The 27,151-nt window shown below is 32.2% G+C and overlaps 1 protein-coding gene across 4 annotated transcripts in view; it reads right to left on the bottom strand.

The window, feature by feature from the left end:
* Positions 1 to 27,151, bottom strand: part of LOC143222971 (protein jagged-1-like) — a 152,562-nt gene that overhangs the window by 7,332 nt on the left and 118,079 nt on the right. For all 4 annotated transcript variants that reach the window (XM_076450254.1, XM_076450255.1, XM_076450253.1 and 1 more), the window contains 7 exons: positions 25,492 to 25,605; positions 19,620 to 19,736; positions 18,239 to 18,466; positions 17,140 to 17,252; positions 11,973 to 12,248; positions 10,969 to 11,100; positions 10,248 to 10,404 (listed from right to left, as the gene is read on the bottom strand). In XM_076450254.1, the coding sequence (XP_076306369.1) occupies positions 10,248 to 10,404; positions 10,969 to 11,100; positions 11,973 to 12,248; positions 17,140 to 17,252; positions 18,239 to 18,466; positions 19,620 to 19,736; positions 25,492 to 25,605 (1,137 nt within the window). The remainder of the gene's footprint in view (positions 1 to 10,247; positions 10,405 to 10,968; positions 11,101 to 11,972; positions 12,249 to 17,139; positions 17,253 to 18,238; positions 18,467 to 19,619; positions 19,737 to 25,491; positions 25,606 to 27,151) is intronic.

Genomic DNA, 27,151 nt, shown 5'->3' on the forward strand with positions numbered 1-27,151 from the left:
CACTGGGTACATCAAACATTATCTGTTAAATAAGGAATGTTAGATTTCACATATGATCTTGAGGAAGTCATTTTTTGGAAAGAACAGTTCCACTCCAGAAAACACAAGTCCTTTATTATCTATGCAAGTACAGACACTGTATGGGTCCTTTTGGTATAATAAATATTGCTCATTACGTAAAAACTACTTATTTCATTCTCACAAACTCAATTTTTTTTTCACGAAAATTCAGCAGACTTATACCAGATCTCTACATAAAATCAGTTTGATCTGAATATACTGTAAGATCTCACTCTCCCATTACCAACTACTGAAACACAACATTGGCTAAGACTGACTTGTATCCTTTGAAGTCAAATTAAACATAACATTATCTGTTTTCAAAGTCACATTATTGAAATTATTAATGATCAATAGATTCTTGCTTTTCATAACCATTCTACACACATTTTTTTCCCTTCTTGAAATTAAGAGCACAAGACTGCTATTCACACATACTAGACAATTTCACAATGACAATATAATGACAGACCTAGCATTTCCCAAACAGGAAGTGCCCAAGTATATTTGTTTTTTCTTACATTTTCATGTATCCTTGAAACTTGTGGTCTTGTGATCAGACTCATTTTATATAATCCACTGAAATATTAAATCAAAAATGTTCCATAAAATTATACACTAGTATTATTAAATACAGTGATTTCTTTCTGATGGATTGTTTGTTTGTTTGTTTTGTAATTTCGCACAAAGCTACTCGAGGGCTATCTGTGCTAGCCGTCCCTAATTTAGCAGTGTAAGACTAGAGGGAAGGCAGCTAGTCATCACCACCCACCGCCAACTCTTGGGCTACTCTTTTACCAACGAAAAGTGGGATTGACCGTAACATTATAATGCCCTCACGGCTGGGAGGGCGAGCATGTTTGGCGCGACTCGGGCGCGAACCCGCGACCCTCAGATTACGAAGTACACGCCTTAACGCGCTAGGCCATGCCGGGCCCTTTCTGATGGAATACAATAGAATGGCATACTGATAAGTTTTAATGAATGTGCAGCAAAAACAAATAAAACATTACACAAAAATTGCTTCTTCTGATAAAATTAAATTGTTTTACTTATATAATTTACCATTTACTATTAAAGAAATTAAACAATTTTCACTGCTACTTTATTGATCATTTGTTACATGATGAATATTTACATTTTGTAAGAGGAACTTTTGGATAGGGATGTTCATGGGGTTGGGATAGAGTATCAACTGTGAAAAGTTGTAGAAAATATGGGAGGGTTCCAAAACTTTTCATCAAAAACAAAAGTACTGATTACATACATACATACATTATTAATAGCATAATGCATATAGAGTCATCTTTTCAATACACCTTTCCAGAATTAAAATATGCATTTAAATGAATGTGATGTGTTTCATGAAAATAAAATGATTGGAGCTCTAATAACAAATGATTTTATGCATGCATTTTATACTTACTATATTGTAGATTTTTTTATCTTCTACCACAAAATGTAGTAAGGCTACTAGCATATTCTTAAAAATACAAATATAATGTAATTTCAGTTTAATCTGATGTTTAAACAGTCAGTATATCTGTGATGATCAACTACACCTTTGTGCAAATTAATTGAAACAAGACAGAAAGTTATGATTTTTTCAATTTTTTGTTTTATTTCTGAGAATCTAAAAATTACTCACAAATTAATATATGATATGACCGCCTTTATTTTTCAGAAGATCATTAATCCGCTTTGGCATCAAGTCCATGAGTTCACTGACTGCAATCTTTACTGATTTTTGAATTGCAGTACCACACCTCAATTATGGCCTCAATTAGCTTATCAGTCTTTTCCCCAAAGTCTTTCTTTACAAATTGCCCAAAGATTTTCAATAAGATTTAAGTTTGGAGAGTTTCCAGGCCAGTCCAGCACCTTTATTCACGTTGTAGTCATAAAATCTTGCTGAAAAATGCCAGATCCATCTGGAAATCTCTTTTTCAACTATGGAAAGATCCTTCTCTGCAAAACTTGTGGTCCTCGCATCATATCTTCTATGATATGCAAGCCTCCGACGCCATAGTAGCTGAAAAATCCCCAAAACATCTTCTTCAAGGGATGTTTTACGAACTGATTGAGATCTGTGAACATACAGATTTCTTTGACCCTGTACAAAGAAATGAGTCTTGTCACTGAATAACACCTTCCTCCATTGTTCTTGCATCCAGTTCTTGTATTTCTTCATTGAGTTGGTAAGAAGTTGTTATATGACTGGACTCCTTGCCCTTCTAACGCAGTTTCAAATGACATAATATTCCTCAAAATTTTGTCATATATCCCAAAAATAGACCAACCATACTGCAAAACACAGCTAATGATGCTGTCTGTGTGAAAAAATGACTATTAAAGGAAATCAGCAGGTCCAGCAAGCCTACACCGGCCGCAGCGCTGAAAATATTATAAAATTGACATTTGTTTCAATTAATTTGCACAAGGTTATACATAAAACAGTCTTCACCCTCCTGTGTGCTGCAGTGTCCAGAACATGCACAGAGAGTTCTAAGTATAGGTTATCTCTGAAGCACTTGCACAGTTCTTGGTTGGTTTTCTTGGACTTCCATTGTAGCAGTTCAAAGCAGGATTATCTAAGTTCAGTCAGTACGGTCCACTCAGAGCTTCAATCACAACCAGTCTACTTCCAACCACAGTCAGTAGGAATGAGAAGCTTTGGCCAAGAAAGCAAAATTTGGCCCTCACATAACAACTCTTGACATGCCACATCATAGTTGCTTGATTTTGATACATATCTCTGCCGCTTTTGAACATATGTACTTGTGTACTTATTGATCTGTCTTAAAGTGTAAAGATTTCAAGCTTGTCAAAATATTCACACTGATTTCTCCAGAACATAAAGAGACAAAACATGGAGAAAAACTGTTCTTATGTTCCATACTTTTTCTTCTTTTTCCTATGTACCTGTCTGATGCATCTTTTGAAGCTTAGCTCATAACTTTCCCATGCCTGGTTCTTCAGACTGTTGACTGTATACTGATCCTTACTGACATCCATCCTCTGGACATCTTACAGCTATTACTTAAGTTATGGTATGAAATCATTTTTAACCTATTTTCTAATAGTTTGACCAGTGCTTGTCATTCTCATACTTATAATGGCCACTCCATCAAGAATTTTCACATCCACATCAGACAAAGAAGTAGTAAGGACATTAGCAACTACAGCCTCCAGACAAGGAAGGAAGCCAAACTTAGAATCCATTTGAAGTCTTCTTTAAGATAATAATGACAATGATTCTTAAACAACTGTTAAGAGTTACTAACTATTAACTAAGAAATACTTTACAATCTTGAAAAGATCTAATAGTGTTTTTTCAGTGCTACTGGTTGGAACTATAATTTGGAATGTGCCTTCTCCAGAGGGCTATGAAACAGTGGCAAACTCTTTGTTGTGATGGGCCTTCCAATGTTGGTAATCCTTTTAGCTGCACAAGTCTTATACTACATGGATATTCCCAAGTTTATAGATTTTACTACAGAGTCATTTGTTACATCTTTAGAATACAAAATGGCAAGTTCTTTATTGTCCTTAAGGAATTGGTGTTCCCTAGCTCTTCATAGCTGCCATCAAAGCTTGGGCATTTTTGGCAAAGGATGCTTGCATAGAGGGAATTTGTTTATAGAGTCAATCAGGGTTCTCTTCACTACCTATTATCTCTTCAAATTCAGTCAACTTTCTGTCAGCTTCCAGGCACCTCCTAAGCGTGTCAAGATTCCCTGTGAGACGTGGGGCTCCCCATTTCTCCTTGATAGACTTGTTGGCCTGTTCATGCAATTAATCAAGCAACCTTCCTTGAATGAAAAGTTGTGAATTGCCCAATGGAAAACAAATGTCCTTCTGGAATTCATAAAACAATTTGGGGAGCATATCTTTCAAAGTCACCATGTTTGTAAAATTGATTAAGAAATGTTTAATGTAGCAGATTCCTATCTTACATATCATTATATGAAATTAATGTGCAATGATACAGTAATATTCAAGTCAATTTTTTCTTAACAGCTACACCAACCTAATCACAATAAGTTATACAATGTTTGTATTTTTCCATCTTTTATATATATATAAGATATTTTTCTATCTTTTACACAGATTATTCAGATTTGAATGTTCCCTATATTAAATAAATTTACTCTGATCTGTTCTTGAAATAATAGGGTCTACTATTTCATCATTTGTACACAGCAACATACATATTTTTAGTTTTTTCACCTTTCAATAGATTTCTAGTATTTTAAAAAATGAAATTGCTCATGGCTGGATGAAAAATGTTTAGCTTCAACAGTTTAAATTTTGATTATCCTCTTGAAGATTTTTGGTATGCTTGTAACTGTTGTTCTAGATAATAGTTAGACACCCGAATCCTGGGTCTTTGATAGCTCTGCTAATTTTTTAAAATAATTTTCTGCTGGTAGACATTGTGGTTTTATATTTTGACATTTGTATATATATATATATATGTACTTGGTGCATCATACTGAGTAACTCATCATTTGTATACATTTTAAAATCAAACATTTAACTTTATGTGAATGTAACTGACACTATTTAGTTGTGTATATTAATTTCCTGTATTGAACTTTTATGTATATATAATTGGATATAGTTGACAAAATAATCACACTTTTAAAAATATCCCAAAGTGAAAAGATTGATTATTTAATGTAAATAGGCCACTCGAAAAACATGGTAAATCCCCTATAGAATTAAATAATAATGCCAGAAAAGGGCATTCCATGTGTTTCCTACACCCTTGTCTAATATACCTTTTTTTTAGAATTTTCATTTTTGCAGTAGTATGTAGTTTTAATGTAAAATGTTTCCCTACTTCTCAAGAGATACAACTTTTTAATGCACAGAGAACTCTGTCCTTTGTGAATACACTATTTTTGACAATTTTGATATGAATAAAAATTGTTTCATTTTGTTCAGTTCTTCAAGCTCAGTTAAAATCAGATAATTTAGATTTGCTCCATGGCATATTTTCTGTCAGATATCCTGTTATTCTGTAGAACCTACCTGCTCACTCTTAGGGAAATTAGTGCATCTGAAAATACCACATAATAGGTAGGATTTTTTTTTTCTGGAGTTTTATGTTTTTCTTCTAACTAATATATTTCTTGCACTTTCCCTAACTATTGAGTTATTAAGTTTTTACAAAAACCTTTTTACTTGAAGAAATGGTATTTTCAGTGAGTCAAAAGGCTTATGACTAAGAGAAAGAGTTAGTCACTGAAAGATGGTTGTCAGGTTTTCACATGTTATCTTCTGGACATCATACTTATGTGCTGTGAAGGTCCATGAGTTCTTTCTTGTTGAGGTCACAAACTCAAGAAAAAAAATGACCAGTATAAGATATATATAGAAAAGCCAATCAAGTTCTTCTCATAATGCTCAACCTCAGTGCATGAAAAGCATGGGTGAATGAGGATCAGTGATTGTGTGTGGTCTGTCAAAACTAAGACCTAATAGGGTGGTTTCTTCAAAATTTATGCTGACCAGAATAGCCCACCTCCAGCTCTGATTGAGGCCACCTGAAACTTACCAAAAGGGACTAGAACTATTTTGTTAGCAAATGAGACAGTGGACAAAAATTAGCAAAATTGGTGATTCACGGAGCAGATGTGAACTTCTCTGGGAATGGAGGTATATGAGGGCTGTTCAAAAAATACGCGGACTGACGTCAGAAAACAAAATGTACTTTATTTAGAAATTACAGGTCTGGGACCCCTTCAAAGTACTCTCCTCCCCAACACACACACTTATCCCAACGGTGTTTCCACTTGTTGAAACAGTCCTGGTACACTTCTTTTGTAATGTCCTCCAGTTCCTTCGTCGCATTTGCCTTAATCTCGGGAATTGTCTCAAATCTTCTTCCTTTCAAGGGTCTTTTGAGTTTGGAGAACAAGAAAAAATCGCAAGGAGCAAGGTCAGGTAAGTAGGGGAAGAACAGTGATTGAGTGTTTGGCCAAAAACTCACGAGTTCTGAGGCACAAATTTCGCAGCAACGCAGTGCATCTTCAATTTTTCGGTCAAAATCTCGTAACAAGATCCAACTAATATCCCACACTCTTCAGCAAGCTCCCTGACAGTCAGACGTCGATTTGCCCGCACCAGGGTGTTGATTTTGTCGACGTGTGGGTCGTCAGTTGACGTGGAAGGACGTCCAGGACGCTCATCATCTTCAATGGACTGTCGACCATCCTTAAAATGTTCATGCCACTTGAAACATGCCGTACGCTTCATAGCAACATCACCATAAGCCGTGTTAAGCATAGCAAAAGTTTCAGTCGCAGATTTTCCAAGTTTAACACAAAATTTCACAAGTCGTTGCTCCTTCAGGTCATTCATTCTGAAATCCGCCAAATGAAAAAATCGCACTTCACTTAAAACCGCGTAGCTAATACACAAATGAAGATATCTGCAATCGGGAAATGGCGTCATAATCAGCTGATCTGTGCGAACCTAGCGACACCAAGCGGATTCCCCTGGAACCAACTGGAGCCGCGCAATTCAAACAGTCCGCGTATTTTTTAACAGATCTCGTATTACCATGGCAGCTATGGTTCATGGATAAGCCTGAAGCCATACAGAAATGACAGACAAGCTGCATACAATAACTGTCCTTCCATCCATGGAGAGGGACCTCATTCACATCTAAGTGTAGGGGTAGTTACCTATGTCCACTACAACACACCCTCAACATTTAGGGTTACTCAGCCTGATGTTGGCTAATAACCTATACTGAGAGACTTTTCCTACAATCACAGGTACATGCAAATGAAATAAAGAGATCTCCCTCCAGACATTACAGGTGTGGCTAAAGACAATTTGAACAATTTCTTTATGCTTTTCAGGAAGGTTACTTCTTGGAACAGCTGATCTCAGAAACAAGTAGAAAAATGCCCAATCTTGCAGAAAATTTGTACAGGAGCCAAAACATTCTCTGAAATAACACATATGTAAGGGTTGCTGGAGCCAGTGGGACATTCAATATTTGAGTAGCAACGTTTTTCTAAAGCTACTTCTATATATATTTATTAGTGCACTATATTATACTTCACCATTATTATATGATGCTAAAGTATTCCAATGTCACATTAGTTTTAAGCCAAGCAATAGCAGGCAGTCCTTGCTAAATGTATGTTATGACTGTTTATTGTTGATCAAATTTTACATACAGGGCTATGAACTTAACAGATCTGCAACCTGAAAAAAACTCACATATAATACTTGTTGATAAATAATGCAAATAATTTCCTTACCAGTTTTGTTGGATCTCACACAAATATATTCAAGGGACATCTTTCTTCTAATTTAGAAGAGATACACATGAGGGAAGACAGCTAATCAACAACCATTCATTGCCAACTCTTGAGCTATTCTTTATCAGTGTAAAGTGGAATTGGCTGTCATATTGCAATATCTCTACAGCTAAAAGAATGGGCATTTCGGTAAGGGAATACAAACCTGTGACCTGTAGATTGCAAGTTGAACATCCTAATAACCAGCTCTTGCCAGGCTCATTGATGCATTTACACTGTTTTACAACAATATGCCACTAGACACGTGTAATTTTGTATCATGACACGTCTATTGTTTTTTTGGTTTTTTTCTGCTGTGCCTATTGCCATATGTAAGTAGTACTTGACAGTAAGTGTGTCCAAAGAAATATGTATTTTAAAAATGTAATACTTATGTTAATTCATGTTTTCTTTCTATCAAAAATGATCAGTAATGTATTCAACTTTAAAAACTATTTCAAAAAAATGTTTATTGCTCACTTTGAGTGAAGTAACTAAATTCATGTTTTTGTAAAATATGTCCATCATGATATTTACAATCTATGTGCATGGAGAGAAAAGTAGTAACATACACTTACTATTACTCTGAATAAACGAAACATAGTTGCCATGTGACGGGTATTTAGTGCTCTACACTTTCAAAATATAAAATTTGTTTTAACATATGTATAATATTATAAACCATGCACATATTTTTTTGGCCATTAGCCTTCTTTCAGTGTCAACTATAGAAAAACTAAAAGGTACTGTTAAAATACAAGTTAGGTATTTAAATTAAATTATTATTACAAGGAAACAAAACAAGGTGATGAGAGTAGAATATAACTGAGTGATCATTGTTAAAAACATTTTACTTAGTTAGGATACATAAAGATATTAAGTGCTCAACTATCCCTCTTATAATGCACCCACAGCTCAAAATGTGTGTATGTGGGTGGGGAGTATTTAGTGGAAATGTATTGATTCAAAACTGGCTCACTAACTAAGATATTGATAATTATTTACGGAGATTTTCTGTTAAATAACTAGTGAATTTTCATTCCATTTTCTTTCTGTACACAACTTAGTCAAATCTTATATCATAAAATAAAGAATTTTAGCAAAGTAAACAAACTTGAAACCTCACACTACTACGAAGAGAACAGAAAACAATACGTATACATACTTAGTTGTTTCTGCATCATAAATAACATATACTACTCCAAATGAAAACCCATCACTATGAATGGTGCAGAGATACTTTGTTATGTGTTTCTGTCAAAAACACCTTCTCTATTAGCATTATACTTATCTTTGAATAAAAAATATCAATTCTTTTCAAATCATTTATAAATCTGGGTGAATAAAGAAACTAAAACAACAACACATAATACCAACTAATATTCTTACATACATTTTTTCATTCAGTCAGTTTATAATTTACCAAACATCTTTTTTTTATACATACTATACATTTCAATTTATTGAAAATGTAAAGTATTTAAACAGATTCCTAATTTGCGAGATCAAAAGTCAACATATTGTACAAGTACAATCAGGAATTACTAGCCAGTAACAGATAAACAATAAATATTAGAGTTGGAACCTCATTGAATTTAAAAATGGATATATGTACAACATTCCTATGTCTATTGAAATACTGCATTGAAAACAAGTAAAGAAAAATATTTTCAAGTAAAAAGTAAATGTAGGAATGACTGATATAAATTATTGAAAAGCAATGCAAACAAAATAGTAGAGATGGCACTTGTAACATCCCTACTATCTTGTTTGCTTTGTATTTATATAACTGATATTAGCCATTACAACATTTAATTCCTTTTTTATAACAAGTTTATCATTTCCTTGTTATACTGCCTTCAAACAAACTCGTCTCAAAATGCACATAGTAAAATTTGAAAAAAGACCATGATAATTAGCTTATGTAAACCAATGGTTCTATTATAATTGTATAAAAAAATTGGTTAGTGATTACAGGTGTGATTCTGTAACTTCCATTTCTGTAAATGGTTTGTTGAAATGGAAAACTATGCATTATTATTCTCAATGTCAAAATAATAATCTGTATAAATATAACAGTAGTCTGTTGTACATCTATGTAACTACTTTGCAGGGTGTGAATGAATATTCACTATAAATAGTATGAAGGTTCACTAAGTCCATGTGGGAATTCACACAAATTTTCAATTTTGCATTTTGTGGTTTTATGGGTATTTTTTTATCATTACTTTGCTTCCTGTGGATGGATCTTCATCAAATTTGGCATAACAGTTTCATGGGTACGTGGGGAGATACACACAAACTTGTGGTATAACAATTTGTGTTTTGCTGTTTTCATGGGCGTTTTTGCATTTTTTTTACAATTACATAAAAGGGAAAAAACATTTCATGTGTTATTATAACCTTTCATTAATCACAAATTTACATAATTGCTGTCCATATGTACTCCAGGTAGTCTAAGATCAATTACAAAGGGCTAAAAAACATTTTCACTGTCTGGTTGGGAGCCCTCTCAGTTCACCTCTGGGCCATATAATGTTTTAAAAAGAATATTACAATTAGTGTACATATATATAAATAAAGAGGTATGGGTATGTTCTGAAACTATTTCTTTTGGATAGTGTTCTAACTTAGATTATGAGAAAAGAGAAAAAAAAATTATAATTATATAGGGAAAACTATCATTTATCAGTCAATACAATAAGTATTTCATACCTTCTGAACATGCCCTAACCCTATTTTATGGAATGGAATTAGGATTGAAAAAAACAAAGAAACTGTGACTGTGAAATGGTGACCACAAAAATCATTAAGACAAGTGATGGATTACTTTTGGGGGGAGGGGGCTACACAAGAACTGCTTACCATGACTGGAAGCAAGGTAGGACATCTCTACTTTCACCTCCGTTACTGCTGCTAAAGCTGTGCTATTGGATTCTCTATGACTTATTTTATCAGCCAGCCATTTTGTAAGATTGCCTAAAAATTTGTAGGTATCAAGTGAAGAATCTCCAGTTGTGGACTGAAATGTAAAAAAATCATGTTTTATAAATATATATATATACAATGCATTTATACAAGTATCACAGTTACATTTTTATTATACATCATACAGTTTTTCTTCTTTTTTTGTAAAATATTACACCCTTAGTTTATTAGTTTAAAATTTTAGTTTATTTCTTTATGATTGAGTTTACGCTAAGGAGAAACGAAAATAAGCAGTACATTCAAGGGAAGAAAAGAAGTTGGAGATAATATAAAATGATATGTAGGAATAACATACATAAATTTATAAATAATAAAATCAAGCATGAATGTATTGAACCACTTTTTTTAATCACAACAATTTTCAGCTGGTTGTCTAGAAGACCCTGATTTAAATATAACAAAAGTGATCTTAAGGTCAACTCAAAACATGACTTTTTTGTGCTTAATGGAAATGTTTTCTTTTCAAAATACATTTTGTCTATCTGACATCTTATATATATGTCTTAATACTGTTATAGATTTATTTGCTTCATTGATTATATTACATATTATTGTATTTTTCAATCTATTTTCACAAAATCTTCAAATAGAATCTTACCACTGCTACTTCAATGCTGTCTGATTTATCTTCTGCTTGGTCACAAAGAATAAAAACTGTGTAGTTTGATGTATGGTTCAGTTGTTTAGGTAATTTTCGTATCTGCACACACACACTTTCAACTGTCAGTCCCTATGATGATAAATACACAAAACCAACCAGTCAATGCCTAGTGAATCATGAAGATATTAATTCTACATTCACTCTTCTTGTAACTTCATTCTTGAAGTTCAAAACTAAGTGCTACATTTGAATGAGAATAACATTAAGGCAGATGAAAGATTAATTTTTTTGAAATAATAAAGTAAAAAAAGAAATACAAAACTTGTATGTAGGAGTGAAAGTTAATTTTTTAAACATTTTATTAACATAAAGATTTCACACTATTCAATTGTAAATGATACAACTGAATATGAACAGATATAGCAAAATATACATGTAATACCAATCTAGTGACACAGGTGACTTTCAGTTGATGATGTCTAAAGTTTCAACATTTGATAAAAACATTTAACCTTGTATAGAATAATTCTCTTATGAAACAAGATTACTCAAAACTTTGTTTGCTGTAAACAAAATTTTTAATCTAATATTTAATGCCAACTACTCATTCACAAACTTATACTGACTGAGGAAAATATTAAAAACTATAATTAAAATAATGGTAAACCTGTTTGAGGATGCTCTTACATTTATTGACACTTATTTCATACGTGTATTGGTTCTATGCCTTTAGAAAGAACAAACAAGCCCAAATATTCTTCAAAAGTGATTAAACTATATTATAAACACTTTATTTGGTGATCAGTTATAGGGGATCTTTTTTTTAATTAAAAATTTAGTTGTAATAGAGAATGTTTTCAATGATTTTTTTACATAGTTTAAAAAATACAACTAGTAAAGTGTCACAAATTATAATTTTTATAGAAAGAGATAAAATTTATATTCATTACAACCTATTATTACACCATTAGATTTAAAATATTGATAATATTCAACAGTACCTGTAGTATCTTACTACGGTCGAACATCAAGGTAATAGTAGCACAATTGTTGTCTAATTTAGCCGAGTTTGGTTTACATTTGAAATTAGAAAGTAATACATCTGTGGAGGTTTTGGTTAAGTTTCCTGTAGGAGAACACCTTCCTCTTGAAGAACAAGGAGGAACAAAACAAGTGCTATCAATATCAGGAACACATATTTGTCCTTGAGGACACTGATGAATCATATCAATTGTGAGGTTTCGGTCAGCCAAGCAGTTTGGAAAGCCACACCAAAACTAGTTTGAAAAAAGTCAAGGATATTAAGTTCTCTTGGCCACAAAAAGTGAACAGATATTTTCATAATATGATAATAAATCGTGAATCCTTTTCAGATTATCAAAATACATTAATGTTTGTAAACAATTTTTTACATAAACCTAAGCAACTCTAATACAAGAAAACTACTCATTTTATCTAAAATATTTGTATCACAGATAAGCTTACTTATGAATGTATTTAAGACTGCTTGTCCTTGAAAAACAGTTTTCATAGTTATAGTGAAATATAAACTAATGGTGTGTCCCAATTATTAAGGCTAAGTAATAAAATGTTTAGGGAAGATATAAAGAAATTAAATAAAGGCAGTTTAAACTAAACTTGCATAGTGGTAAAGGAGACTGGAAAATTAGGAATAAGCAAACTGATATGACAGATAAAACAATGAGGAAATTGGAAAAAGGGGGCTTAGAGTATAAGTAATAGTTTTAAAGACAAGCTAAGTTACTACTGTTCTAATGTTAGGAGTATTAAGGTTAAAATTAGTGAGTTTAAGGCTCATGTTGAAGTGAAAGTTATGATATTATAGGAATTATAGACACACGTTAAGAGTTGAAGAATATTGATAATAGGAATTATTGTGAAATTCCAGGTTATAAGTAACTTTATTATGACAAACCCTTTACAAGAGGAGAGAAGGATAAAGTGCATTCTGATGGGAAGTAAAACATAAAAAATAGCAAGCTATCTGATCAGAGATAAAGGCTATGATAAATTGTAAAATTGTAAATTTTAGACATTGATTGGGATTATATCGAGTTGTGTAAAGAGAAAGAAAGGTTTCTTGATGATATTCAAGATGGTTCTCTTTTCCAAATCATCAGCAATCTAACCAGAAGGGTTGCAATTTTAGATTTATTGTTAATGTGGTTGCAAGACTTGAAGTGAAGACATATTTGTATAAGAATGATCATAAGGTAATTAGGTTTAATGTTTTGCTATGTATTGAGATAAAGAGAAACAAAACATTAATTTTTAATTTTCAGAAAGCCAATTTTGAAGACATGAGACTCAGATTAATCTTTAGTATATTGGAATAATAAAGTAAAAGGTGGGGTAGATTTGGTAAAAATTTAACAAATAAATTACTGTCCTAAAAAGAGTATAACATAAGATACTAAACTTAAAGGACTTCTACAGACATGAAGGATGCAACAATTACAGAATTGTAGAAAAGCTAGGAATTTGGTTGAAAAAGAAATTACAGAATCTAAAAGGGCTTATGAGAACTATTTGCTTGACAATGTCAAAACTAACAGTAATAATTTGTTTAAGTAAGTTAAAAGTGGGAAATATGTTAAAATGGGGATTGGGGTTGCAATTTTAGATTTATTGTTAATGTGGTTGCAAGACTTGAAGTGAAGACATATTTGTATAAGAATGATCATAAGGTAATTAGGTTTAATGTTTTGCTATGTATTGAAATAAAGAGAAACAAAACATTAATTTTTAATTTTCAGAAAGCCAATTTTGAAGACATGAGACTCAGATTAATCTTTAGTATATTGGAATAATAAAGTAAAAGGTGGGGTAGATTTGGTAAAAATTTAAGAAATAAATTACTGTCCTAAAAAGAGTATAACATAAGATACTAAACTTAAAGGACTTCTACAGACATGAAGGATGCAACAATTACAGAATTGTAGAAAAGCTAGGAATTTGGTTGAAAAAGAAATTACAGAATCTAAAAGGGCTTATGAGAACTATTTGCTTGACAATGTCAAAACTAACAGTAATAATTTGTTTAAGTAAGTTAAAAGTGGGAAATATGTTAAAATGGGGATTGGGGTTGCAATTTTAGATTTATTGTTAATGTGGTTGCAAGACTTGAAGTGAAGACATATTTGTATAAGAATGATCATAAGGTAATTAGGTTTAATGTTTTGCTATGTATTGAGATAAAGAGAAACAAAACATTAATTTTTAATTTTCAGAAAGCCAATTTTGAAGACATGAGACTCAGATTAATCTTTAGTATATTGGAATAATAAAGTAAAAGGTGGGGTAGATTTGGGAAATAAATTACTGTCCTAAAAAGAGTATAACATAAGATACTAAACTTAATGGACTTCCACAGACATGAAGGATGCAACAATTACAGAATTGTAGAAAAGCTAGGAATTTGATTGAAAAAGAAATTACAGAATCTAAAAGGGCTTATGAGAACTATTTGCTTGACAATGTCAAAATTAACAGTAATGATTTGTTTAAGTAAGTTAAAAGTGGGAAATATGTTAAAATGTGGATTGGATCCTTAAAGTATAGTTTTTTTGCTGAAATAAAAGGCTGAGATTTTAATTGTTTTCTTCCATTTCTAAAGAGAAAATGTTAGCAATAATCTTGATCCTGAAGATCCTTTAGAAAATGTTGGGATTGATCTAAATCATGCAATAGTAGCTCCTTGGTTATAACCAAAAAATTAATAATAATGAGGAAGTAAAAATAGATGAAGTACCAGGATCAGAAAATGTTTTTCCCAGAGTTTCAAAATGGGTAAATATGCTAGCCTCTCTCATTATTCGTGAGCTAACAGACAGTTAGCCTGCAGATTGGAACATTACTAATATTACTCCTATTTATAAAGGCAGTGTTAAAAAATGATTCTTAGCAGGTCAACAGACACTAGGCTCATAACTAAGGATTGTAACACTATGAATGTTACTCCTATTTATAACAGTGGTGATAAGAGTTCCCCTGTAGTGGGGAAAACTATTTGGAATCTGACAAAAGAAGTTCTGCAAAAACCAGCTAGTAAAATACAATAATACATTTTATTTGGATAATGAGAATGTTGAGGACTTGGTGTACTTAAATTTTCAAAAAAAGCTTTCAATAACTTGGAACACAACTAATTAGCTAATGAAATCACATTAGTAGGGGTTGAGAAGAACACTAGTAAAATGGGTTGTAGGATAGTTTTGTGAGTCTTCCACCTTATTAGCAGTTTCAACCTTTCGCATTTGTCGCATTTATTCTTGAGTTTTTCTTTTATTTCTTTAGTAGGCTAACTGGACTACTCTCTGTAGGATGATTGGATGAGAGAAATATTTGTTTGCTTGTAATTAAGCATGAAGCTATACAATGGGGAGACAAGAGAAAGTAAAAGATTGAGCATTGTTAAACTAGAGCCATATTGTTAGTAGAGTGTCTCATGGGTCTAAGTTTTGGTGTTTGCTCTTTCTTATTTCTGTTAATGATGTAACTGATAGAGACCAAATTACTAGTGTATGTAGATGTCATTAAACTTTGGGGAGGGGGATTTCTAGCTTTGTTAAGGATGTTAAGGCACTAAAGAATGATTTCGATTGATTGGTTAATTGGACACACATTTCACAAATGGCCTTTAACTATAGTGAATGCAAGGTAATTACTTGTATCACACGTTTAATATAGATGATAACCAGTTCAATAGCATGACTGAAGAAAGAGATCTTGCAGTGATAAACAAGTCATTCAAACCATTAAAACAGTACTTTGTTGCTGTAGTTAAGCTAATGAAATTCTAGGTGAATTTATACAGATATGTTTGTTGGAAGTCATGAAAGTTTAATTATATCTTTATATAAATACTAATTAGGTTTAAGTTAGAATACTGGATATAGGTTTGGTGTTCTTATCTGAGAAAGGATACCGACTTTTTGGAAAGACTGTTCAGAGGAGAGCTATTAGGTCGATTCAGATTACTGAACATTTATTACAGTGGAATAAATTAAAAATAATTATTTTCTAAATAAAAGAAGGGTAAAAGGTGATCTTAATTGAATTTTATAAGATTATTTGAAAGGTTTGATAGAATAAAGGCATCTAATTTTTGCGACTTGTTATAAGTTGAAGATTGCAAGAAAAAAAAGACGTATTTAAAATTTGGAAATAATAAGAAATGTTTCATCTAAAGTAGTTTTAAGTTTCTAATAGGATCATTGGCCTATTGAAATAATTGTCATCAGCTGTAGAGAGGGCCAGCACTTTACAAAAGTTACAAGGGGAATCAATAATTTCCTGAATAATAAAGGGTATGTTTAAATTTTTATTTCTTCTCAAGTATCAGATAGTCTTGAAGGACCAAATGGTCTCTTCTTGTCTACAATTTATCTTTATATTTAAATAAGTAGTTTAACTCATATTAATGCTTAATTAAAGCATTGCTTAATTTCAAAGATGTAAAATAAGCATTTCAAATCAAAAACTCATTTGTACTTTAAAGGTTTAATTAATTGTACTTAGTTAAAAATTCGTTAAACAATTATGTATTGCTCTTCAGCATGACAAATAATGTGCATGTGAAAACCATACTACTTTGATAATATATTGTATTTTTTACTTAATCAGTATTCATCTTGCAACACAATATGTGAAACTGACATAAAATAAGGTATATCACAAATATAATGACTATAAAAAACAAACAAACAAAAATGATACACCTATATTATGAATGAAAAAAAAAATACCAAAGTTCTAAGCCAAAATATTGGTATGTCAAGAACAAATACATAAACTGCCTGGAAGATGTTTTCAGATATTTTAGACAAAATTTTGAAAAAAAAAAGAAAACTTTCAATGATAGTTATCTTTTTATTTCTCTTTTAACTGCTTGTTCAGTTTTCTATTACTCCTTTTTTATGGTTTCCTTCAGTATTTTATTTTTTAGATAGTGCTGAACTGTTTTTGTTTTATTTGTCCAAGGTACAATAGATATCTGGTTCAAACTTTTTTGGATCATCTTTATCCACTAGCTTCTTTCTTTTTGCTTTGATATTTCATTAATATTGGCTTCCAAGGAAATCAGTAATGAATGTTCTTTCAAATCTGATTCTTATTATAGATAAAAAATAAGTCTTGTATAGCTACCTTTGTACAGGTAACTTCTGCATCATGGCAGAAACAGGTATTACAATCTTTCTCCCATGTGCTGCCATGGTTATAGGTAAAGCTATTCCATTCACATTGTCTCTTGCCTACCTCTGTCAAAAGCAAGAAAAAAGTTTCCTTATATACACATTTGAAGGTCTAATAATTTCTAAAAATGGTTTATAAGAGCAGAAATGTTAATCATTATTTGTATCTATTATTGCATTTATATACAAGTAAAACAAATGGGTATAAATATATTGAGAGAGAGACAGAGACACACACATAACATCAATCTTGAACATATTTTCATAAATCTCAGGAGATTACTACGATTAAAAATAAGTTAACAAGTTATACCAAAATATAGTGTCTGTCATACAGAGTAGCCCAGAATTATCTTTCCCATTTTAAAATTTAATAATTAAATAAGCAAAGACATACAGCCATGCAGTTTTAAATATCTTAAACAGTTTTTATTATCATGTTTATTTTTTACTCTAGTGACTAGTGTTACCTGGTAAAATGGCAAGTGTGCAAGAAAAGGTTCAATGCATCGTTTGGCTTGCAGATACCAAATCACTGGCTGTGGTGCAGCCAGATTACAGATACCAATGCAGGAAAAAACTATGGGGGTATGTTAAGAATACTATGTATTACACACCTATAGCAAATAACATGGAAATAAAGACCAGAATAACATAAGCCAATGCCACTGCATTTTTGTTTGTTTGTAGTTAAGCATAAAGCTACATAATGGTATATGTGTGCTCTGCCCACTACAGGTATCAAAACATGGTATCTAGCTACATAAATCTAAAGATATACTGCTGTGCCACTGTAACTGTAGGTATGTTGCAGCAAATGTGGACTGAAATCAAACATCAGTTAGATGTGCTGAGAGCCACTAATAGTTCACATATAGAAGTCTACTGGCATGTTACTAAAAACTATTTGAGTTTGGCAATAAGATGTTTAAAACTGCATGGTTGAATTTCCTTAGTTAGCTAATTATTAAATTCAAAATAATTTTGGAACACCCTATAAAATTATTTGTAACAAACAATAATATAAAGCTTTGTGTTAAACCAATATTTACCTATGTTACATAGTCTTCCTGTATATTCAGGAGGACAAAAGCACTGAAAGTCAGCAATGCCATCCTTACAAGTGCTTCCATTTTTACAGGGAAAGGAAGCACAATCATTGATATTTATGCGACAGTTGGATCCAGCAAATCCTTTAGCACACTCACACTGGAACCAGTTTATTCCACTAACACATCTGCCATTATTGTAACAAGGATTGGGGTTGCAATAATCACTATCTGGTAAGAAATTAGAAGATTTAGAAATGTTGATCTGAACAAAAATAACAAACAAAATCTAGTCATCTTGAATAATAAACTGATCTTTATCTGTAAAATTTTCATTCCTAGAGATACAAAATATACTTAAGCCTGTTAATTCTTAGCTTGATATTCTTATTATCTCTGAATACAATCTTGTTTACAGAACAACTGGCATAAACATTTTTTACTGGAAATGCGTTTGTTTGTTTCCCAGTTTACTATACTCTTAATTTTCTTACTGTGCCAACGTGTTTCCATCTAGTCTGCAAATGCTCTTAATATGTAAACATTTTAATGTAGTCCTGTTTACTGAAGGCCGACGTTCTTACTGTGTAAACCTTTTAATTTAAGTCTGTTACCATACAATCTGCAAATGTTCTTAATACAAACACATGTTTAATTGCAATAGCTGATACTTTATTTCTGAAAAGATAAAATTTAAGCTTACTAGTTCATATATATAACCTGATTTCTTTATTACTTTTATATCTGGATGCAAGTTTTTCATTTATATATATGAAATATTATTTTACAAGCTTTTTAAAATGAACTTGTTCCTATATGTACTATTTATATGGACCTTAATATTTTCTCTCAACTTCTTTCTCTCACACACACGTGTACACACATATCAAGACGCACGGTACTGTGCCGTGCAGCCAAAAAAACATAGAACAAACTGTGTTATTAAGACGAGCGATGGTTTAACGATTTTCCATTTTTCCTTTCTTTACTTTTTTTTTTTAGCTCCGACTGCAGTCATCCAAACTAACACATCCACTTTCTGTGGATGTGTAATACTGGATCCTTACTTCACACACCAAATTTCAAGGCCGTCCATTAAGAAATACGCGATATTATAAGGTCTCGAAACTTGATTGAATTTCTTCCAAACTTTTTTTCTTCGCACCAAATGGTATTTTGTGTATGTTTGTTTATAATTATTATATCGAACATTATTATGAATTAATTTCAATTGTCAGAATATTTTTATTGTTTTAATTTCTTCAAATAAATAACTGATAATTAAAGTATAATACTCATTAGAACTGGTTAACCTTAGTTAATTTTTCATTACAATCACAAGAAATTGAAGAGATATTTTAAAGGACAACAAAAGAATACTCACTGTTTTCACACAAGGGACCTTCGTAACCTTGCTTACATGCACATGAAAAACCTGTTCCTATGTCGATACAAGTGCCCCAATTTTTACATGGATTGGAATAACAATTAGGGTTTTTAACTGCAATTACAAATAACAAATTTCAACTCTACATACGTAATAAATGCTTAAGGAACTTTCTTTAAGAGATATTTACACAAAATATATATAAGGTCATAGAGCACTGAATGGAATCAAGCTGGCTAAACACAACAGAAAAAAACAGATTACCATGAAATTACATAAAATATTTTAATATGTGTAATTATTTCCGTAATTATTATTCATTTTTACTTCAAACTGTTATAAAAGTTATAATTTAATTATGTTGCGGGTAATTTTAGTTTAGTAAAGTACTGCTGGCATTAAATCTTGTTTGTTACGCGTCTTCCTGAAATATAAAAAGAAACAAAGGCCTTTGGGCTGAGGCCTTCATTTGATGTTGCTAAAACATCACTGCCAAGAGATGGCGCTAAAAAGTTAGCTGAAGTATTTACTCTTTTAAGTTTCAGAATAAGTAGACGGTGCGATAGGAAGCAAGATACGCTGTCAAACGTCTGCACGATTTTCTGAGTTACGACCGACCCGTCTCACGAATTTATTTCTCCTTAATTAACTAGAGCTCACAGTACTTTACTGACATGCCAACTTGTGTGGATTAAAATACAAAAAAAATGTTAACATTTTTACAGTTCTTAAAATACATTCAGGATAAATAAAAATAAGTATATCACTGTTGAGAAATAATCAAAAAGTCTCAAGATGTATATCACAACTTCTTCAGACAGAAACAGCAAATCTGTAAGTCTTACAAATGTAGGTAAATAAAGTTTCATAGGCATGGCTATTATACTTAACAACTAAATAAAGTTTGATGTAGAACAAGGCAGTGATAGTATGCAAAAATGGCTCGTTTGGGTTGAGAAAATTAGGTTCACATCGTGAACCTGACGATGACCGAAGAAGGTCGAAACGTTGTTCGCTCTTCTACGTAAAATATTTTCTCAACAACAAACGAGCCGTTTTTGCATACATATTTCTCTACAAGTGGGTTTTCCCGACATCACTGATTAAGGCAGTGATAGATATATTAAGAAACACGGTTTGTTACGCTCTTTTTGGCCCCCCAAAAAGGACCATTAAGATACTGTTTTAGAGGAATTTTATTAAATATGACCCACTAATATGACAGCAAACGAAAGAAACAGTAACTATCGAACTGGCACAACAGATCATTGAATTTTGTGTTTTATTCTTTTAAACTATTTTTTAAATTTCTGAATGCCTATGAACTTAGAGGATGCATTTTAAATCTCCTATTACCAAAACATCAAGTAAATGTATATATCCATATTATATTATATACCTCTCTCAAGTCTTTAAATAATATACCTATGATGTATGAAGAACGTGATTCAAATGTATCCTTTCTATTAAAAAAAGTTGTGTGCATAATTAATATTCAAATGTTTGTAATTACAAGATGAAACATCTTAGAAGAAGATATATAATGAATATGTATTGATCACTTTTCAAATGTTTAGTTATTATGTAACCTTATATTCTACTGCATTTCATAAGATCCTGAGGTACTAGTAATTCTCTTCTTTTCTTTTCGTACACTTGATGCTGGAAAGAACTGTGTCATTCGTCTACCGTCAGTACACATTCATACAATACAATGACCGATACAATGAACTTTACAACGTATACATATTGCGAACCATGGTGTCTGCCTCCCTTTGAAAAGCTGCATATGCAGGTAAAGTTCAACATTCATTTTTGAAATGACTGGAGAATAGACATAAATAATATCGATGCACAATTTTATTTCGGAAGCAGGATATTATACAGTAAATGTTTAGGAACTAATCACACTGCCATTTACATTTCAAAATGTGACGTAACTTAAAGAATAAAAATGTAGATTTACCTATGTTATTGTTAAGTGGGTCTTAGCATGAAATAGTCAACAATTACTCTTCGCGGTGGGTGGTACAAGAAAATTAACCCTTTAAATCCCATGAAATAATTTAAAATGATCGACAAACTAAACTTTTCCCGGCACAAATAATTGCGCTTCTGCACAATACCTGTATACTTTTTTTCCCTGACAGTTGACCAATACAGTTGACGTCTGTAAAAGTATCACGAAACTATTGTTTTAGTTAAACTACAGTCATAATAATGGATTTACTATATTTCTTTTATCCCCACATTGTTCTAAGAAGCTAGGTATGAATTACCTTTGTACTTTTGAAAACACGTATTTTTTCAAAGTAATAACTTTCTTTTGTTCTCTCTCTTTTTATAGCCAAAAACAGCTAATACAATACATATACAACCTATTAAATGTATTGGGTTTATAATACAGACGATGATTCAGAATACAAAAAAACTGTGGTACAATAATTATTTTTTCCAAAACTGTATACCTCATGTCATACTTAATATCAACATTCCTCTTAACTTGTTCAAATTCAGATGATGTTTTGTCTTTCATCGTCTTTCATTGTCAAGTATTGGTATTGAAAGTAAGGCCTATAGAGCAATGACTTGTGCGAGGCAAAGATGGATTTTGGAATGCTGTTTGTTCGCGTTGTTTATTGTAAAACCGCTGTGAACGAATTAAGAAGAATTGTGTAAATACAAAAAAAAAAAGCAGATACATTCGTAGTTAACTATTTTTATTACAGATTTATATATGTTTACATGTATGTTGCTAGTACTAAACTTGTACATATCAGATATTCTTATAATGAAATCTAATGAGTTCATCCTTTTGACCGTATATATATACAAATATGTGTGTTATTTGTTTTTTCACCAGAATTGTAACAATTTTAAGGTAAACACGCAATCCATCTAAATTAGTCAAACACAAGCTATATTCTTTGAAACTATTACTGGGCAGTTCCGCTGACTGTTTGATAAGGTATAACACACCCTCATAACAATACCTAAAAATTACATATATAATTTTTTATTAAAAACATTTTAATGTTTACTAAAACTAATATGTTTTAAAGAAGTGCAACGTAAAACTTGGAATTATTATAGCAGAGGAATAAGTTCAATACCATTATAAACTCATTAATTAGTTTATAAATAAAATATACTATTATTTTAAGATGACTTAGTCAGAGAATTCATATTAAACAAAGCTGGAATAGAGAGAAACTGCCTGATTCAAAGGCCTGGAAGGGCCAGGTGGTTAAGGCACTCGACTCGTAATCTGAGGGTCGCGGGTTCGAATCCCCGTCACATAAAACATGCTCGCCCTTTCAGCCGTGGGTGCGATATAATGTTACGGTCAATCCCGCTCTTCGTTGGTAAAAGAGTAGCCCAAGAGTTGGCGGTGGGTAGTGATGACTAGTTGTCTTCATTCTAGTCTTACACTGCTAAATTAGGGACAACTAGCGCAGATAGTGACGCTTGAGGAGAAACTATTGAAAGATTGACCTACTAACGTAGTTCAGGGACCTGAAGACGAAATATGTGAAGTCTTTAAAGCATCTTCCTTTCAACCTGAGCTACTTTTGTAAAATAGTCTTCCGAGACTTTCACTTATCACACTGTACTAGGTAGTTGTTGCTCATTTCAGTGTTCATTGAAATTGTGTACATTTGCCCACTTATTTGAAGGTTTATTTGGTATAAATTTTCAACTGATTACTGACAACAGTCTGGTTTAGCCTTCACTAATTTAATTGTGCAACTTTGGTAGAACTCTGAATTATGGAGCTTCTGAGCTGGGTTGAATCCGTATGATACTACAAACTATCGTGGAAAGTGAAAGCTTTCTGACAGGCTGTCTTCTCCATGTGTACTTTGTCGGGATTTAGATCTTTAAAGGTCTGTGAGGGTCAGATTCGTTGACTTCTTCCACCCTCCTGTTAATATTATGTTATATGGTTGTTGTAGAATGTATGTGTTAATATAACATGATGGTCAGAGTAAGCCACACTTACTACCCGTGTAAGTATTGGCAGTTACATTCACGTAGTGTATACATCCATGCTTACGTTTGATATTACATAGTCCTATACTTCACGAGCACTTCAGTTTGTATCACACACTATCCTAATTTGAGAATATTTTACACATAAAACATTTTCAAATGTTTTCAATTTAATGTAAAACTAACGTAAGTTATTCAGTCTACCATTAGGTAGTCTAATTTTAGTCCTTTATTTCTAAAATATATGTAACTGGCGAGAGGTGCCCCCTAGTGGCACAGCAGTATGTCTGCCGGCACACACCGCTAAAAACCGGATTTCGATACCCGTAGTCAGCAGAGCACAGATAGTCCATTGTGTAGCTTTGTGCTTAATTCTAAACAAACATACTGGCTAGAGGTGCGTGTTTAGGTCTATTTCCATCATGTATGTAGTTGCAAGCAAGTTTGCATATTTATGTAATTGTGCATGAATTTAGATAATATATTACGTGGATTGATTACATTTTAGGCAGTTGTAAGTAATGAGTTTTTTTTGTTGTTTGTAATTTATTCAACTGTTATATATACATACATACATGTTAGGCCTATGTATATTTTGTGTGTTTTCATTGTTTTGCCTGTTAGACTTTAGCATAATTTATTCGTTTCCAAACTATTATTAATATATTTAATTCACGTTGATTTAGAATCGTAGATTAGGTCTAAAAATGTTGCTAAAGTTGTGGTTTGGAGAAGTAGTCCATTCATATATAATTTTGGTGGGCTGTTTTTTTATATATTGTTTGTTTTGAAAAATATTACTAGTTGTTTTTTTTTTTACATTTATTCACTATTTTTGACAGCATTCTATTATATTGTTTAGATGTGGCTGAAGATTTACTGCTTCTATAGATCTGCCTTCCCACAATCAATCAATCCGTGTGTGGGGGTAAGGTTCACTTTTGACCTCTTTCCCCTTCTCTTTGATCGGTTTGTTTGTTTTGTTTGAATTTCCCGCAAAGCTACACGAGAGCTGTCTGTACTTACTGTATCTAGTTTAACAGTGTAAGACTAGAGAGAAGGCAGATAGTTATCACCACCCACCGCCAATTCTTGGAATACTCTTTTACCAAGGAATAGTGGGATTGGCCGTCACATTATAGCGTCCCCATGGCTAAAAAGGCAAGTGTGCTTGATGCGACAAGGATTCGAACTCACAACTCTCAGGTTGCGCCCTAACCACCTGGCCATGCCGCGCTCCGCTCTGATTAGTTTAAAATTAGGGACGACGGCAGACAATCATAGTAGTTTTATCATAAATACAAGTATTTGATAAATATTCCAACGCTGGAGCTAAGAGTTTTCACACACACACACACACACAAAGACAAACCTCGAACAACATGTATGCATTTTATGTTATGAAACGACTTATAGTTATGTGTGATACTTAGCATTTAGAACTGTAAACTTTCTCCAGTTTGTCTAACAGAAACTCATTTGAATTCGGTCAAAGGGCAAAACCCTCCCGAGAATTCTTACTTTTACTCCACTCTTACAATTTAAAAAACTTTGGTAGCTTCTATTTAAGAAATATGAAGTATATGAAGTATTTTTAAACTCTGTACCCATAAATACAGTTAGATAATAATAAAAAACCTATACTTTGATAGATTGACATTTTAATAGTGTGTTCACGACTCCATAAATAAAGTTAAACGAATATATTTGTTCTTTCATTGCTTGGAAACCTATGATATTTAATTGCATGAATACGTCCGTCCGTCTGTTCACGTTCTAATATAATATGGCCAGTTCTAATATAAGGTAAATTATATTTTATTAAAAAACATAATAGGTAAGCTGATGTTGTAGTTAATTTTTTTATGATACTAACCTATCTGGCACGTACGGCCTTCAAAACCACTAGGACATCGACAAATAAAGTTGTCTCCTAGGTCTGTGCACGTTCCTCCACTAACACAGGGATTGATAGCACAGTGGCTATGCCCTGAAAAGAAGAGTATATACTTAAAATGGTGACACGTTTAGAAATAGAGCTTGTGCCATTTTCTACTGGTTAATGGGAGAGAAAAACACACAATAATTGTATATGGTATTTCACAAAACTTTTTCAGAGGAATTCATCGTAATCACTGGATTTTGTGTTAAGGGCGAATTATGAATCAGAAGATTTTATACAAAGATCAAGATGAATTCTGTTATTATCAGATCAATGTTCTGTATCCTATCTACCATAAAGAAATATCAGCTTTGTACGGACTCAGTTCAAAAGGTACAGGTTTACCAGTATAAGGTTTCCAGTCATACATTCTGTTTACCTGTTTCGTACCTTAAACAGCTGTTTAATGAAACTTGTAGTCATGCTATTCCATATAAAAACATAGTAGTCAAGTTACAAAACATACCGGTAAAGTTCTGGACACATCGCATTTGGATTTCTATGGGATTGGACTGTTGATATAGGTACTGGGAAATTATCACCTTCTTACACTAGATGTATTATGGAAAGCATACAGAAAGAAATGGTGTGCTTTAGTCATGACATCTTACGACGGAGCTTCTGCAATAGAAACTACACTAAAGGGCTGTTGTCAGAATGGGCAATGGTCAGATAGAGCTTGACGGATGTGGCAACATGGAATGTAATCATGTGATGAGGTTATACAATTATTTTAATATTAATAAGGTATTTAACCTGTATATCGCATTAATTTACTGTTTTAGTATGTACTGACTGTTAAAAAAAGCAAATAAGAATTGGTTTATAATTAAAAATAAAAGACAGTGTAAACTTATATAAAATGTTTAAATTCGTAGTATTATAATATTTGAATAATTGAACAGCGTAAAAAATACGTTTGAATACCAACATTTAATGGTTTTGGCCTAGTTTGTAAAAGATAAAGAATATATGAATTAGTAACACATGTATAATCAGGGAGAACAAATTTTATCTTCAGACGCAACACAAAGGCTCATAGTTGTTTTGTTTTTCAAGTATAACTTTTTAGTTCATACCTCCTTCATCTTTTGGCTCATTTAGGATCTAATTACAATTTTGGACTCAAGAGGTCAAATCATTTCGTTTGACTTATTTGACCACGTCCAGAATCTCATAGCTTAATTTACTCTAATCCTGCTTAAAATAATTTCAATTTGAGGATAGGCTAGTGTAGATACTGATGAGTAATAAAACTAGATCGGGTATATCCACAACCCACGCTTAGTGTTGTTGTATAAAATATAGCTAATAAAAAGGGGAACAAAGTCTCATAGATTAATTTACTCTATTCCTTCATAAAAGAATTTCAAGTGCCGCAGCTATTGAGGATTTCCTTTTCTTTCACTTTAAATTGCTTAGAATTTAAGTAGCTGATTTCTTTTTATTAAAAATTAAACATGTTTAGTAAAAATAAGCACTGGCCAGTTATTTCAAGACGAGTTATTCATACATTGAATTAATAACTAAGAGTTGTTCTGGTTATTAGTTAAATACAGGTACCCTAGCTTTGAAGTAGTCTAGTATTTTCGAC

This window comes from Tachypleus tridentatus, chromosome 8, assembly GCF_004210375.1.
Source record: "Tachypleus tridentatus isolate NWPU-2018 chromosome 8, ASM421037v1, whole genome shotgun sequence".
NCBI lineage: Eukaryota > Metazoa > Arthropoda > Merostomata > Xiphosura > Limulidae > Tachypleus > Tachypleus tridentatus.